Source organism: Erpetoichthys calabaricus, chromosome 7 (assembly GCF_900747795.2).
Source record: "Erpetoichthys calabaricus chromosome 7, fErpCal1.3, whole genome shotgun sequence".
NCBI lineage: Eukaryota > Metazoa > Chordata > Cladistia > Polypteriformes > Polypteridae > Erpetoichthys > Erpetoichthys calabaricus.
Genome location: NC_041400.2, coordinates 26,144,122 through 26,160,598, shown reverse-complemented (window position 1 = coordinate 26,160,598; position 16,477 = coordinate 26,144,122). Strand labels below are relative to the sequence as shown.

General features: G+C 33.9%; 1 protein-coding gene across 6 annotated transcripts in view; it reads right to left on the bottom strand.

The window, feature by feature from the left end:
- Positions 1-16,477, bottom strand: part of LOC114654402 (probable E3 ubiquitin-protein ligase HERC1) — a 195,758-nt gene that overhangs the window by 60,178 nt on the left and 119,103 nt on the right. For 4 of the 6 annotated variants that reach the window (XM_051930060.1, XM_051930059.1, XM_051930061.1 and 1 more), the window contains 5 exons: positions 10,388-10,545; positions 6,972-7,055; positions 5,872-6,079; positions 5,622-5,749; positions 528-730 (listed from right to left, as the gene is read on the bottom strand). In XM_051930060.1, coding sequence (XP_051786020.1) covers positions 528-730; positions 5,622-5,749; positions 5,872-6,079; positions 6,972-7,055; positions 10,388-10,545 — 781 coding nt within the window. Of the gene's footprint in view, positions 1-527; positions 731-5,621; positions 5,750-5,871; positions 6,080-6,971; positions 7,056-10,387; positions 10,546-10,861; positions 10,936-16,477 lie in introns of all 6 variants that reach the window. The other 2 variants (XM_051930063.1, XM_051930064.1) reach the window with 2 other exon arrangements.

The window sequence follows — 16,477 nt, the reverse complement described above, 5'->3', positions numbered from 1 at the left end:
CTTCCTAAAAGAATCTTACGAATGATAAACTAAAATTATTTTATTGTGATTACTATGAACTGCATATGCTGTTTTAGTATTACAGATATTTTAGTCTAAGAAACATGTTATATTGAAGCCTTATTACTTTATACTAGAAGAGTGCTACAACCTTCTGGTAAATGATCCTACATGTTGCCGTTTGTAGGTCCAACTTTCAAAACTATTTACAGTAACTCAGTTTAGTGATGTAGCATGAACAATGTAAGTGTTCAATCTATTGTGAAAAAATATGTATTCCACTATACTTCATGCATAGAAAGAAAGAAAGAAAGAAAGAAAGAAAGAAAGAAAGAAAGAAAGAAAGAAAGAAAGAATTATTGACAAGCTTTAGCCAATATCCACGCACAATCTAGAAGAAGCACTTTGGAGCTGCTTGAAAAATATTGTCCCTACTCCAGATACTGACAAGAGACACTGTTTCAGTAGTTTAATAAAATAAAAAGTTTATGAAAATAAATGGATAACATTTTAGTTTTGGTTTTTACCTCAACCATCCACAAGGTGTCCCTTTCAGCATTAGAAAACTCTGGGGTATATATCTCTTCATAGGATTCTTCTGGCTGTGGATCATCCATAAATCCTAATTCTGCCTCTTCCTCAGCAGGAAAAGGGTGCGTTTCTGCTCTCTCTGCCCAGTCCACTTGATCATTATCAAATACAGGCATCACCAGTTGGGGGGAAGGAGAATCTGAAAAACATGAATACCTTTTTAAAAAAAAGCAAAAAAAAATCCCCACTATTGGTTCTTTTAGAAGTATTAGTAAATTTAAGTTCATTGTGCTTCAATGTATAAAGTGCTAATTAACTGGGATAATCTTTACATGGCTGGCCATTTAACACAGAGGTCGGTGTAACGTACGGTGTTATCATGGCAAACCTACATGAGGTGACACCAAACATCTTCTCTGTTTGTTCTCCTTCTTTAAAACCCTTTTATCTTTCTTCTTTAGTGTTGGTGGAAGCTTAAATCACTTTCAAGAAGATTCCAGTTTTAAACTCTTGCTTTGACTTCACTGACTGCAACTTCTGGTTAACATCTCTGGTTTTGATTTGTTTTTGGTTCTTGCATACTTTGATGTCATTCATGCCATATCTTTGCTGTCCATTTCCTGGTCACAGTCCTCTGTATGACTTTACGAGCTGTATATACCCGGCGTTGCCCGGGGCAGAAGTAACCTAATCGGTCAAACACTTACATATATACCAAAATAAACCTAATCGGTCAAACAGTTACATATATAAAAAAACCGAACCTAATCGGACAAACAGCTAATCTATATACATAAGCAAACCTAATTGGTCAAACAGTTACATAAATACAAAAGCAAACCTAATCGATCAAACAGCTTCATATATACAGAAGCGAACCTAATTGGTCAAACAGTTATGCATGTGCAGAATGATTTTACAAACATTATGCGTGTTAACAATCATTAAAAAGAAAAGATTGAGGAACTGTTCTTCTATATGTGATGAAGCCACTAATCAGACAGATTTTTTTCAGGACCCAGCTGTTTCATAACTAAACTACTGCCACCCCAAAGTAATGCCTAATAGTGGTTTTTGGGGTAGCTGTGGAATAAAAAGGGTGTTTTTTAGTCAGTAAGAATCTGACAGTACCCTTCAGTACGGGCTGAAGGGTGCCTATGTAAGGTTTTACATCCTTCCCGTATGGAAAAAAAAACATACTAAACTTTTTTTTCATCATTACACATAATCTCAGTCAAATGGAAGTACGCATTCTCAATTTATTTTTATCTAATTTTTACTTTTTCACAAAGCCATCCCATGCCAATTTGTATGAATAAACTTTTGCTAGAGAGTTAGCAAAAGTTTATTCATGCACATATTTTAATACAGATAATCTATCTCTAATGAAGGTTCTCATTTTCATTCTAATTTAAAATAATAATAGATACTCATTTTTTTCTTCTGTTTTAGAAAAACCAATCTATGCCACCTACGTCTTCGTCAAGTCAGCTTCATCCAGCTTCATCACATATAGAAGAAGAGTTCCTCAATCTTTTCTTTTTAATGATTGTTAACACGCATAATCTTTGTAAAATTATTCTGCACATGCATAACTGTTTGACCAATTAGGTTCGCTTCTGTATATATGAAGCTGTTTCATCGATTAGGTTTGCTTTTGTATTTATGTAACTGTTTGACCAATTAGGTTTGCTTATGTATATAGATTAGCTGTTTGTCCGATTAGGTTCACTTCTGTATATATGAAGCTGTTTGTCCGATTAGGTTCGGTTTTTTTATATATGTAACTGTTTGACCGATTAGGTTTACTTTGGTATATATGTAAGTGTTTGACCGATTAGGTTACTTCTGCCCCGGGCAACGCCGGGTATATACAGCTCGTATATATATATATATATATAGCAAAATACCCGCGCTTCGCAGCGGAGAAGTAGTGTGTTAAAGAGGTTATGAAAAAAAAAGGAAACATTTTAAAAATAACGTAACATGATTGTCAATGTAATTGTGTTGTCATTGTTATAACTGTTGCTGTCTTTTATATATATATATATATATATAGATATATATATATATATATATATATATTATATATATAATATACACACACACATAAACATTTATATACATATACATATATATACATATCTACATATACACATGTACATATATATACACACACATACATAAACACACACATAAGACTTACTGAGTGAAACGGGCTTTCATTGACAATCATGTTACGTTATTTTTAAAATGTTTCCTTTTTTTTTCATAACCTCTTTAACACACTACTTCTCCGCTGCGAAGCGCGGGTATTTTGCTAGTATATATATATATATATATATATATATATATATATATATATATATATACATATACACACATACATGCAGTTTTAATAACACAGAAATCAATATAAACATTAACATCATTATCATATGAGAATATGAAGTAATATATAAGAAGCACATTTCATATAAATATAAATTATTAAACAGTAAAATCTTCTTCTGTAATTTGCTACCGTGGCAATTTGTGTGTCTGTCCAGGATTTTAAATGACCTGTAGCTCGCAAACCGTTGCACCTATACACTTGAAATGTGGTACACATATAGTACGTCACGTCTACTATCCGCTTTATGGGTGATGATTGTTTTAGTCTTTTTATCTTTATTTTATTTTATTGTACAATCAAGTCCTATCTGCGCACAGCAGGGCAGCCGTGGGCGGATGTGTATGGTGTATTCACTCGATGTTATCGTGCATTGCGCTGTCAGTGGTATTTTGATAAAAGAATTTGAACAACATATAAGAAGCGTATAAATTATTAAACAGTAAAACATTAACATTTAAGAAGTAAAGTTACATTAAGTACTACTGCTGTGCCTTCGGGTATACCTCATTTTTTGTTTGCCCATTACATGCTTAAATGTATACATTTTTTGGTGCACCTACCCGAGAACACGCGACATATAACCGAGCGTGGGAGAAGCATGGATTTTAAACACGCGTTGAGTTGATGTGCTGGTCTCCCTCGTGAAATAACTGGTAATGTTTGACTAAAATCTACAGCGAGTAAAACGACATTAGCTCCTATTTTTTTTTTTACGATCTCTGAGATGTTGCTTTTTTCGGTTCAAGGCTTCATAAGCTCTTTTATGTTGTATGGTGTACTTATCCCAAACCATCATCTTTGAATGTTACAACACTTTCGCCTTGTATGTAGATCGGGGTAATTACATTCATTGCATTCCTAGTCTGAATCACAATGTGATTGTATGGGTGGTTACCTGGCACTGTAGGGTTGCCACCCGTCCTTTAAAATACGGAATCGTGCCGCGTTTGAGAATGAAATTGCGCGTCCCGTTTTGAATCAATACTGGACGGGATTTATCCCGTATTTTTTTTATCATTTTTTTTTTAAAGCAGCGTCTCATGCAAATCATCCCACACGCATTTTATGAAGATGCCTCCTTTCCTACTTTTGATTGGGTAATACTTGATGTCATCGTTAGTTTGATTGGTGTTTTTAACTGTCCAGTGAGTAGGGCGTGTCTTTCAACGGAATGAAAAAAAGGCCCACCCGACGACCCACCCATTCCATTTTTATATATATAGATAACAAACCTATTTATTTACTTGGATTAAGAAGGCTGCAACTAAATCATTCACTTGGCCCAGATAATATTTATCCTTGACATCTTAAGGAATATTTTATTTTCATGGGTCGTTAACACACTTTTCAAAAAATCACTTGGGATCTTCTTTGAGACAGGAAGGTTGCAAATGTTGCCAGTATATATGGTCCCCTAAGTTTAACATATGTCTCAAATAAATTAATATAGGAACACCTACATATCCACAGGAGAGTTTGTGTTTCACTAATATGTGGTCAGATTGAAGCATATCATTAGGTAACTTAAGAGAGCTAGTGTGGAAACTAAAAGAAAAGCAAACTAAAATGCAGTGTGTAGGTGGGTATGAAATTGGTCCAAACACAGAAAAGTAGGGATTACTGAATTTCCAAATTTATAAAATCTTGACTAAAATGTAATTAACAAGCTGGTTAAATCTACAGATGAAACTAAATAGGTGGAATATCATATATCCTATCATTACAGATGGACCAAAACAGATTTCAAATTTAGGATGAAATGTAGTAGATTAAATGTATTGTAAATAAAAATAGGAAATAAAAAATATACTTATGCTTACACAATGGGGGTAGAGTCAGAAACTTGAAAGCACACATTATGAGAAAAACTTTGGACTCAAAAAGGACATGTCATTGTCCTAAACTCAAGATAATGTACAAATGTGATTTAGAACCAATAGAGTGTTAGGTCATATATCACACTGAGTTTAGTACAAATTTCAGTGGCAGTTACTATTAATGTATACAATGCTTGTGTGATTCCTTTCCTAAAATAGTTTTTGTGTTTTTGTCTCGCTACAAAAATATATATAAATGCATTAGAACAGCAATTTGACTTATTCAAGGACTGCAGGGTTTGGAGTATATAGAAGACTGAAGGAGCTGAATAATTAGGCTTCAGCAAATGGAGGGAAACAAAGTCGTGACAGAAGTGTTCATAATTATGAAGGGAATTAGTATGGTGCATGCTAGAGGCTACTTTAAAAATAATTCTACAATTATAACCTTAGGGGCACATATGTCAGCTCCTTAAGTATAAATTTTAGAAAAATGAAACCATGCATACATACAAAAAAGATGGCGACCTTTAATTCTCCACTTGATAATATTTTGTAAAAGTTACGTAAATAGAGCTTCAAAAGCTGTTCCGGGCTGAATGGCCTGCTTTCATAAAAACTGTTATGATGTTCTTATTAGCAAATATTTCAATGCCTTTTGTATTTTCTGTTAAAAATATTAAAAATTGACAGATTGTTATGGATGGAATTACAGTTTTAAAAACCACAGGCATTTTAAGATGTAAATGCTACTATCAGTAATTTTAATATTTTGCTTTTTAAAAAAATCTTTTTAGTAATACATCACCAATATTTATGTCATACATGTTTAAGCATTAGATAAATTACAGTAAAGACATAATATTGTGCCATCTTACCAGCTCTTCTAAGAATTGACCTTTGCACTAAGCTGTTACGTTGTCTGCGAGCTGGAGGAGGTCTATTTCTGGTAAGATGAACATCAAGGAAATGTTCTCTTTCCACCTGATCTAATCCAACAACTAAGCTGAAAAACAACCAGTAGAAAACAAATTGTGAAAGAACATCATAAATACAGACCAAAAGAATCACTTAATTTGCAATATTTAGAATGAAAAAGAAAATCTGGAAAAGTACAATACAGTGTACCTTTCATTAGACTCGTTTCTATCATGGGAGGATGAAGGGTATTCATATTGCTCAGAGGAATCTGGACCCTCTGGACTAACACATTCACCTTCACCTGAAATCTCCACAGACGGGTATTCAAACACCTGTGGGTCTTCAGTGAATGGGTGCTCTAGCATCCAGCTAGCTAATGTTTCAATTGAATGTGAATCTGAATCATCAGTGACACCTAGCAGAAGAATATTAAACAAACAAAAAAAATTAGTGTACTTAAAAACTTAATGCTGCTAACCTAGATTATTCATTTTCAATTGTCTCTATATCAGAGCTGTCCTAATTGGGTGCCCTGACAAAAATGTGATTCTCTATGTGCACAGTGTAATGGTCAGAGACATAAGCCCAGATAAAATCACTTGTGATTGCTCAAACACATTAAATTAAGAAAAAAAAATCTATAACTCAGTGCAGCAAGTAAATAAATAACACATAGGTCTAAACCAATTCAACTAAACTCAACTAATTCAACTAATTCAGTTTCACTTTCTCATAAAATTCAAATTGCTCTTAAAATTACGATGTTATGATTATAATAAAAAAACTGGAAAAAGTATACTGTATAAAAGAATGAAATGCAGAAAATTTACAAATGCTTGATGAATTCATATCTTAGTCACTAACTGCAGAAAACATTTTGTTAAAAATTGGTTTGTAAATATAAGGATGGCTTACTTTTCTCAACTTCCGTTCACAATTTTCAATCATATATGTAAATATACAGGCCTATTATGCTGGGGAGGCCTTTGTAAATTTGGAAGACATTGGGATGTCACTATAAAAAACTCTTGGAAAGCACTGTCCCATTTAGTATTATTTCAAGCAAGAAAGACAAAGATTAAAAAATATATAAAGCATTTGCAATTAATTTTCAATTTGTATAAGCACTGATACATAATCATGTAAGGATCTAAAATACTGAAAATCCAGTTACTGTATGAGACGTCAAAATTATAATGAAATACAAAAATGCAAACAAATCTCCAAAAACTCTTAACCTTGCGGTGTAACCAAAATAAATGTGTTAAATCAAATATGATCAAATGTGTTTTAATATCGTTGCATACCTGTGGCATCCATAGCCTTGTAAATATGTCCAGCAGTGAAACCCATTTCTAACAAGCGCGTTGGAACAAATGTTTCAGATCTTTCTAAAGTCAAATAAAAAAGACATAAATTGTGTTTATAGAAGGGAATGATGTCTACATTCATGCATATTACACTTGAACATGCTAAATTATTATAAGCACTGAAAAAATTAAGACCAAAATAAATATTGCTTTCACATTTTTCAAATTTTATGATGCAAGACATAAATAAGTAGATAAATACAGTATATTACAGGCTAGTTTAAGTAGTGCAGTATACTATAATATTTCTCAAAAATTGCTTTGCTTAAGAATTTTAACACCGTGACTTAAGATAGACATTTGAATCTATATAGAAAATAAATTGAGATTTGGCAATATAACATATTAAGAAAAAAGCAAAGCTTAATCTCATGCCAAAAAATTGAGAAGCTTAGTGGCACAACATTTTGGATACGTAGGCTTTATCTGAAGAAGATTAAATAGCTGAAGCATTGTGCCAGTAACCATTTTGTTTTTTTGCATGGGAACAATCTTTACTTTTTTCCCCTTTGCTAATACACAGCCCTTCACTACTGAATTGTTAATACATAATTCAGAAGTATGTCGCAGTCAGCAGTTACTGCTGTTTGTATGATTACCTAGCCCAGGAAAAAGACACAGAAAAAGTGGATATTCTGGTTGCTTTGATTCAACAGATATCCCTCCATAAAGTATCATAAAATAAAAGGCTAATTGCAGACAAGGTCAAAGAAAGAGAGAAAGTGAGAGGTTTGGGAGATGTACATAGATGAAGACAGCAAAGCTCATTGAGACTGTCAAGAGCTGTGTCCCAATTTGATGGAAAGATTTGGACACATAATGTAAGATTCACAGTAAAATTCAAGCAGGATAGCACACAAACTGCAGCTAGTCAGAGAGAAAGGCTGATCGTCCAGTGACTGTGGACAATCATTACTCTTCATATGACACGGTCCACTGCATCACCTTAACAGCTAGCTCAAAAATCAGTGATTCACAAGAACACAGAGGCCTGAATGCTTTGGATTCCTTAGTTAAATGATCTCTATAACCTGAGTTTACAACTGTGAGCCTTGGCTCCTCTCCTGACTCCTACCAGACAATATCCAATGCCCCATTAAAGTATTGCTGAATAAGTTGTATTTTACTCATTTTTGTATCCAATTATTTATTCTGTACTTCTGTCCTGTAATAAATAATGTACTGGGTATTGCACATATTTTTACTAAGTCCAAGCATGAGTAATAATTAATGTTTCCATGAATATAAATTCTTATTCATGCTACTGTAGATGGAAAAAAAAACTCAATCAAATCTGAGAAAACATTATTTATTCAGTACAATAGTAACAATTGATAAAGGTAAGGAACACATAAACCAAATAATGTAAAGATTGTATTCTGATTAACATAAATATAAGCAATTTCAGAATACAGAAATTTATAAAGTGATGACAGCTGAATCCCTTGTATTAATTTAAAGAAAGAAACTTACTAATATGATCAAACATCAGGTTCTCTTATTATTTCCTACTATAAGGATTAATGGTTAGTACTTCTCACAGGTTGCATGTACACTGTCTTTTTATTTTATCTAGGAACTATACTGCTTTGGTAAGGTCTTCTCAGTAGTTTACATGTAGAAACAGTATATGTCATGTCATATCAAATTTTATTGTGTGTATCTGGAGACTACAATGGTATGCTTAGCACCACTTCTGAGTATATGCAAAATGCATCTTTCTCTTGTCTTTGGTCAACAACTCTCATCTGATATATGCAAAATTTGGAGATTCTCCGTTTAAAACACTGTCTCTCTCCATCATGTAAAGATTCTCTTTTGATTGTACAAGGTTTTATTTATTTATTCATTCTAAATCTTCTTCCCTTCTGTCTTCCTTCTCTCCTCTTGTACTTTACATTTTAGTGTTGTGTTGGTTTCATTTTGAAGTTTTTAATGTTTGGGAGTAAATACATGATTTGAGACAAAAGCATTAATAAATATATACAACACTCCCCTGTCAGTTATTCACTGTGATACCACTACAAGTGGACTTCCCTCATTTCTGCATACCAGACACTGAGACACCTTTGCTTGCACAGTTTTATTGTCTGATCAGCAATGAGAGTGAGCATATTTCACTTTTGCCAATGTTGATGGACAAACCCATGCATCAATTGTCGACCAAAAAGTCAAAATAATGACTTCCCTCATTTCTGCATACCAGACACTGAGGCACCTTCGCTTGCACAGTTTTATTGTCTGATCAGCAATGAGAGTGAGCATATTTCCCTTTTGCCAATGTTGATGGACAAACCCATGCATCAATTGTCGACCAAAAAGTCAAAATAATGTACACCTAAGAAAACATTATCAAAATATCCACTCCTTCTTTTATAATCAAGTGATGGCACTAACTCTCTACTCTCTTTGACTTAATTAAGCCTTGACTCAGCTACTTTGGTCTGTCACAGACTTCATATTGTCTAGGCTCTGGCCCTCAACAATGGTTTGAGCACCCCTTTACTCTAAGGAGTACAGTATCATAGTGCCAGACCTCAGAAGTGGAACTGACCTAGTAAGGGAGTTTGATATGGGTGTCACAGAGAGTCCAACATAGTGCTTTAGTAGGAGGGAGAATACATAAAAGCTACACATTCATTTCACTGAAGAAAAAAGAGATAACTAATCAGAAAGTCTCAGATCATGTATTTTATGCTAGTAAGTGTGGATCACTTTGTGAAATTTTAGACTGAAACAGTAGAAGAGATTGTCCTTGTAAAGGCTACTAAATGAACAGATAAAAGACCTGACATGTTCGATTTGAATTTCTTCCAGCCAAAAAAATAAAAATATTTTCTACATATATTGTATGTCTTCATCAAAATTTACAGTCTTTATCAGTTAGATAAACAAAATCAAGCAAGATAAATAGAAGACAGAAGATAGAAACAACCAACATGAACTCAGGTATTTTTTCCAGAAATTATATCTATTTTATTTTATAATATATGCTGGACCTGTGTGTCCTCTTCACTGACTCTTCTGCAGATATGATGGCACACAGATCATTGTATAGCAATGAATGAAGGGTTAAATGAAGGTTTTAGTGTTAACTGTAGTATAACGTTTTGATAATGTACACCAATTTACAGATAACCAAGAGCAGTTGATTATTTATTAATTAGGAGTCTACTGCACTGCTAAAACCAATTCAACAGTAAGAATTACTCTGTTTCTTTTATATCTTTTAACTCACAACATAAAACACCTTAACCATGCAGGTAAGTAGATTAGAATAAGAAGACTTTTTCTATTCTTCGAAAAGTTTAAGGAGAGTAATATTCTTATTTTCTATATGTATTATTGCTTACCAGTCTGATTACTCCCCATTACACGTGCACTTAGAAAGCTTGTCTGCTGTTCTGAAAAGCCTTCACACGAAGCAGAGCTTGCCATGTTGAAGCCAGAAGGTAACCCAGGGTTATTAAGCAGTCCAGACAATGTGGGAAACCGTGCTAGCACCATTCGCCTAAAAAGCCAATACACAAAAAGAGGACTAAACCAAAGACAGCTTGTCTAAATTTCAATAAGTGAAATTTAGTATTGTGGTTTACTTCTGTTGCCCTAATTTTTGTTACTTCAAAATAATAAAAATAAATGAATGAATTTGCAAATAACTGTAATTTTGATGCTTACAAGAGTAATTAGAAAATTAAAGAAAGTCGGGCCTTTCTAAAATATAAAGGACCACAGAGTTGCTCATCTTTGGTGTGTTTAAAGATAAGTTTGTTAAAGCATTGTGCCACAAAGCCAAAGCAAGGTTAACAAACACACCGATCACTTACCTGATGCCTGGTTTTCTGCAGAAGAAACATGAGGCGGACATCTAAAGCCAAAAACAGTACTGAAGAAGTTGTTCCTGGCAATCACCAAGCCTTTTATGTATACTTAATGCAGTTATTATCCACATTTATATGTCTTTGAAATTTCTATAGTAAACAATGTGTCATTGATTAATTTATGAGGTCTCCCACAAAAAATCAACTAGATAAAAAAATGTGCTGTAAATACTTTTTAGTAAGGCTTATTAAATATTGTAAAAAATAATGTTCAAGAGAAAATGGAATACTTGATCATCTTCTTTTCTTTATGCTTTCTTAATAAGGGAAATACTGGAAACAGACTAGGTTGCAGAGACTGTTATTCTTTACTTCCTTAAACAGTCATGACTATGTGAAAGGAAATTTCCTGGTTTCTGCTAGGCACTTGATATATACGTATAACCCTTTCAAAAAAGTCATGTTATCTTAACTAGTTTTTTCTCAGTGAGGCTTTCCCAATAGACATCTTATGGGAGGTACCCAAGGGAAATTTCCATTAGATGCTAACTACAACAGGATAGTTTTCCTAATATTTTTAATTTCGTACTGTAGGTTTTTTCATACACACATGTTGACATTGGTGTTAGCTTCTCAAACTGCTTTATAAACTGCCCAATATAATGTGTTACCTAGCTTTGCCTGGGAAATATCCTAAGACAATGGGCCTCACTTACAGTGCTGTCAGTTAATTGGATGTATCAGAAGTATCATAAAACTAGCCGAGTAATTTTGTGTATATGATATTTTTGTGTGTGTTTTTTTTAATAGGGACTATTATTATTAGTTCACTTGGGCTCCTTACTCTGGAATATACTAGATACAATTCAGCATAAATTAAACATTCCTGCCATAGATAAATTTAACTTATTTTGCATATCCCTTATTCTGTTCACACACAGTACAATACATTCCTCATTGTGCAGGTAACCACTGTCACACACGTGCGCATGGGAGGCAACTAAAGGGCTTGAGTAAGGGCAATTCCGAATCAGACCAGGATGTGACAGAGTGCACTGACTCTTTTCCTCCCTTTCCTGCAGACCATTCACGGGAGATTCCACCTGGTCCTCTTGATGTCACTTCCGGGTCCGAGCCTATGGAAGAAGACCTTGCCGGCTCCGGCTCCTGTGATGTCACGTCCGGCCTCGAGTCTATAGGTGAAGACCCTCATGAGCCCAACCCGTTTGACGTCACTTCCTGTCTTCCCCTTTAAAAGCCTCCACCTTTTCTCTATTCCCTCAGTTCTATTTTGGACTCGGTTTTTTGCATATCAGTGCTGTATTCATTTTTCGACTTTGCAGCCAGGATACCAATAATACGGGTGGCTGCCCCAAACCTTGCTATGGCTCTATGTGGAGTTTGTGACACCACTTAAAAATTAATATGAAATTGATAAATGGTGGATTGGTTGAAAAATTAAAAATGTATTATTAATAATGTTTCTTCTTTATTTCTTACAATAATGATACAAGACATTTATAACATTTTAATACAGTAAATAACTGATATACAAATTATTCTAAAATAAAATTTATGTATAACACAAACATTCCTCATTTTTCCATAATTATTGTTTCTTCTGAAAAACTAGCCATCATCACCACTCACCATTCAAAAATGTAAAATGTAAAATGTTGGAAAATGTTAAACATTGGAATGTTAAATTGGGGTTCTGCTGTATTAAGAAAACAAATCTACATGTGTATGTAAAAAGTAAAGTACATGATAAAATATTAAATAGCAATAACATAAAATTAAGAAGTTAATGTAAACACAACTTAATAGTTCTGTGGTACCTGTATATAAAAGCATTAAATGCAAATATTAATTTATTAATATAATTACTCCTGTTATGTGATTTTACTTTGATAACCTGCTGTATATGAATATGCATTAGCATAAACAGATAACGAATGGTTGCTAACTTAATATTGGCACTTAAATGTTTAAAAAGTGTGAGATGGAAAAACACTGTCCATCAGTTTTGAAAGTGCTACAAATCTTTTTCTCTCCATTTTCCCAAAACCTCTACAAAAGCAGGACCCACCATTCAAATCAAACAGTAATATACAGGCAGCTGACTCTTAACCTGACCAAAGTCAGTGGACACAATTCCATTATTTGAAAGACATTTGGATGAATCAGATCTAGAACTGAGTAGCAAAGTGCATTCCACCAAAAATAGAACCATTATTGCTTGCCACAAGTTTCACAAATACACCAGAACGGTCCTCATGAATTATTTGAAATAATATTCTATTGAGTACTAGAAATGTAGTGGTAATCGTGTTATGGGTGCTTTGATGCAGCAGTGTCAAGACAATTTGCAATTATCTAAGCACTGATTCTGCTATTAACTGACTACTTCCTGAGGTGAATGTCAGGCTATCCATTATACAGTAAGGTAATAAACAGAAACACATAGTCTACTCTGTAACAGAACGGTGGAAGAAAGACAAATTTAGAGTTTTAGAATGACCCAGTCAAGACCTAATTCACAATAATATGTTATGCAGGACATGAAACAAGCAGGTTGTAGAGTAAAATCCACACATGTTGAAGGAGGTTTACAAGGAAATGTTGTCAAAATTCCTTTTCAGTGCTGCAAATGACCAATGCATAAGTACAGGAAACATTTATTTGCAGTGAATGTTGTTAAAGGTGGCATCACCAATCATTCAATAAAACATTGCAATATTTTTTTTATTAATACATATCAATACTATATGCCATTTCTTTAATCAGCAACTAATAGTTGGTTTTATTTGCAGACCTGTTTAATTTACTGAAAAATATACATTAAAGTAGAAAATTAGATGGGAACAAATACATTTTTATGACATTGTGTACTATATATATATATATAAATAGGGTGTTCTTGCAATGTCCCTCTACCAAGAATAATGCCAAGAAGGTGAAAACTATACGAAAATAGTGTTTTTAATAAATAAACAAATACAGTACACAGAGAGACTTGAACAAAACTAAAACAGAAAAATACAAGGTAAACATAAAAACAAAACACCTGCTGGCACTTTAGTCTTGTTTACCTGTGTGGATATCCCTTAAAATGTAACCTTCATAAGTTGATCACAAAAAAGAAAGTTTAATTAATTTGTATTATTATAGATTGTAAAACAGCTAACTTGTTACACTTACACTAGATTACTGCAAAGCAAGCAAATGTGCGTAAGAAATATCTCAGTTATCTAAATGAATCTGGCATTGTAGCAAAACAATTACCTCTGTAGATCAAATCTAACACAGTCTAGAAGCCAAAATTAACAAGGTTACTCAAAATTAGATTAAAGGGGACCACATGCAGTATTTGTCATATGCAAGACAAATATTACAGATTGAATAGATGTAATAAACTTTGTGACGCTAGAAGTGACAGGTAGTCACTGAAATACACGTCTTCAAGTACATTCTGTTTTTCATTCTGTAACCCCTAAAGTACTAATATTTATCATTTTAAAAATAAAACAATGCTTAAAAATAAATAAAAAGTACATAAGAATCATGAAAATGATATTTAATTTTTAATTAACAATATAATTATAGCCAGTGGCATTTCTGCATTAAAGGTTAGTGAGACACAGCTCATTAGATACAACTAAGTAATAACCTTTCAAAAGTAATTTATTATTAACATGTTTATAAAAAAAACTTTGTCTTAAGCATTTTACTTCAGTTTTCTAAAATATGCTCAATGTAATTTTCTATCTAGAACAATATTTCTCTTTGTAGTATGGGGAATTGTATATGTGCCAGGTGCTGCACGCCTATTTCTAGATGAAGGGGCTAGCTCTCTTTGACCTTCTGTGTTTACGGGTGTGTGTGCTCATGTGCAAATTTTTCAGCTTAGCCATGGGGATTCAAGGTTGGGAGCAACAACTGGTAAATGAACAGTGGCACAGAATTCATACTATGATTAAAATGTAAATGGCAACAGTAGTGTGCCCTATAACACAGAGTTTTTTTAACCAATTCATCCAGTTCAGGATTGTTGGGAGTGGGTCCCTATCCCAGCTGCAGCAGGCATGTGGCAGACACTGTTGGATGGAACACCCCCTTTGCAGTGTTCATCTACAAAAGCGATGAAATCAGCTCCTCCATATGTTCATTCCAAAGTAAAATGTATTCAGTTAGTGTTCCAAAACTTTCACATTGCCCAGCATAAATCTTTGAATAGTACAACATGTAATGTGTTTATGGAAGCACATAATCTCAGTGATATGCAGTTAGTAGAGCTGCTAAAACAGAATCCTTAATGATTTAATTTGAATCAGCAAACACTATATATATGAAATCAAAGTAATGTTCATTACTATCCATCCATTAGCCAACCCGCTACATCCTAACTACAGGGTCATGGGGGCCTGCTGGAGCCAATCCCAGTCAACACAGGGTGCAAGGCAGGAAACAAACCCTGGGCAGGGCGCCAGTCCACCGCAGTGTTCATTACTATAACAACTAAAATGTACCTATTGTGGAGAAACCATGAAATGATGCATATTTGGATGATACAGGAGCAAATGGGATGCAATCCCCAGCTATGAGTTGCTTTTACTGTTCAATTCAGGAGCAAATTCTGGATTAGCACACTAGCATAAATAATAGGAAAGTCTGATCAATCAGGGGTGTCGAACTCTGGGCCTAGAGGGCTGTAGTGGCTGCAGGTTTTCATTCTAACCCTTTTCCTAATCAGTGACCAGTTTTCACTGCTAATTAAATTCTTTTTCCCTTCATTTTAATAGCCCTGTTTTTAAGGATTCAGTGAATTGATTCTTTTCTTCATTAAATGACAGACAAACAGAAATGAGACATGAAACAAGACAGAGATGATCAGCTGGGGCTTCAAACTCCAACCATTTTCACTCCAATCACTTTCTTAATGAGAAGCCAATTCTTGCTGTTAATTAAACTCATTATTTAATTCCATAGCTTGTTGCTGCTCTCATTCTGCCACAGCAGACATTTCCAAAACTGTTGATTTTCTGTTTTTCCTAAGAACACTGTCAAAATGTTTTGGCAACCTGAGAGATTAACCTTACTGAGACCTTCACCTTTCTTTATCTTCATATATTGTGTGATGGGCACAGGTGAGCTGGTCACATGGCGGCTTGTTTTGTGTCTCACTATTATTTGGCTGCTAATTAAGGAAAAAGAAACAACAAAGGGGCCTGAGTGAAGTTAATTAAAATTAAGGCAAAAGAAGTTAATTAGCAGCAAAACTGGTCACTAATTAAGAAGATGGTTAGAATGAAAACCTTCAGCAACTGCAGCCTTCCAGGACCAGAGTTCGACACCCGCGGTTCAGGTGAAGCAGCCTTAAAGCGACATAATAAAGACTGCTTTACAGGAATTTGGAAATAATAATAAATTTAAATTAACAAGTTCAATGATACATGTGATAAATCAAAAAAAGGAGGGAATTATTTAGAAAATTAAAAGTTTGTGACATTTTAAAATTTGGTTTAATTTGTCTTATGCATTAAATGTTACTCTTGCATAAGTGTTATTAACTATCTAATGCCTCCTCCATACACTGATACAATCTCATAAAACCAAATTTCA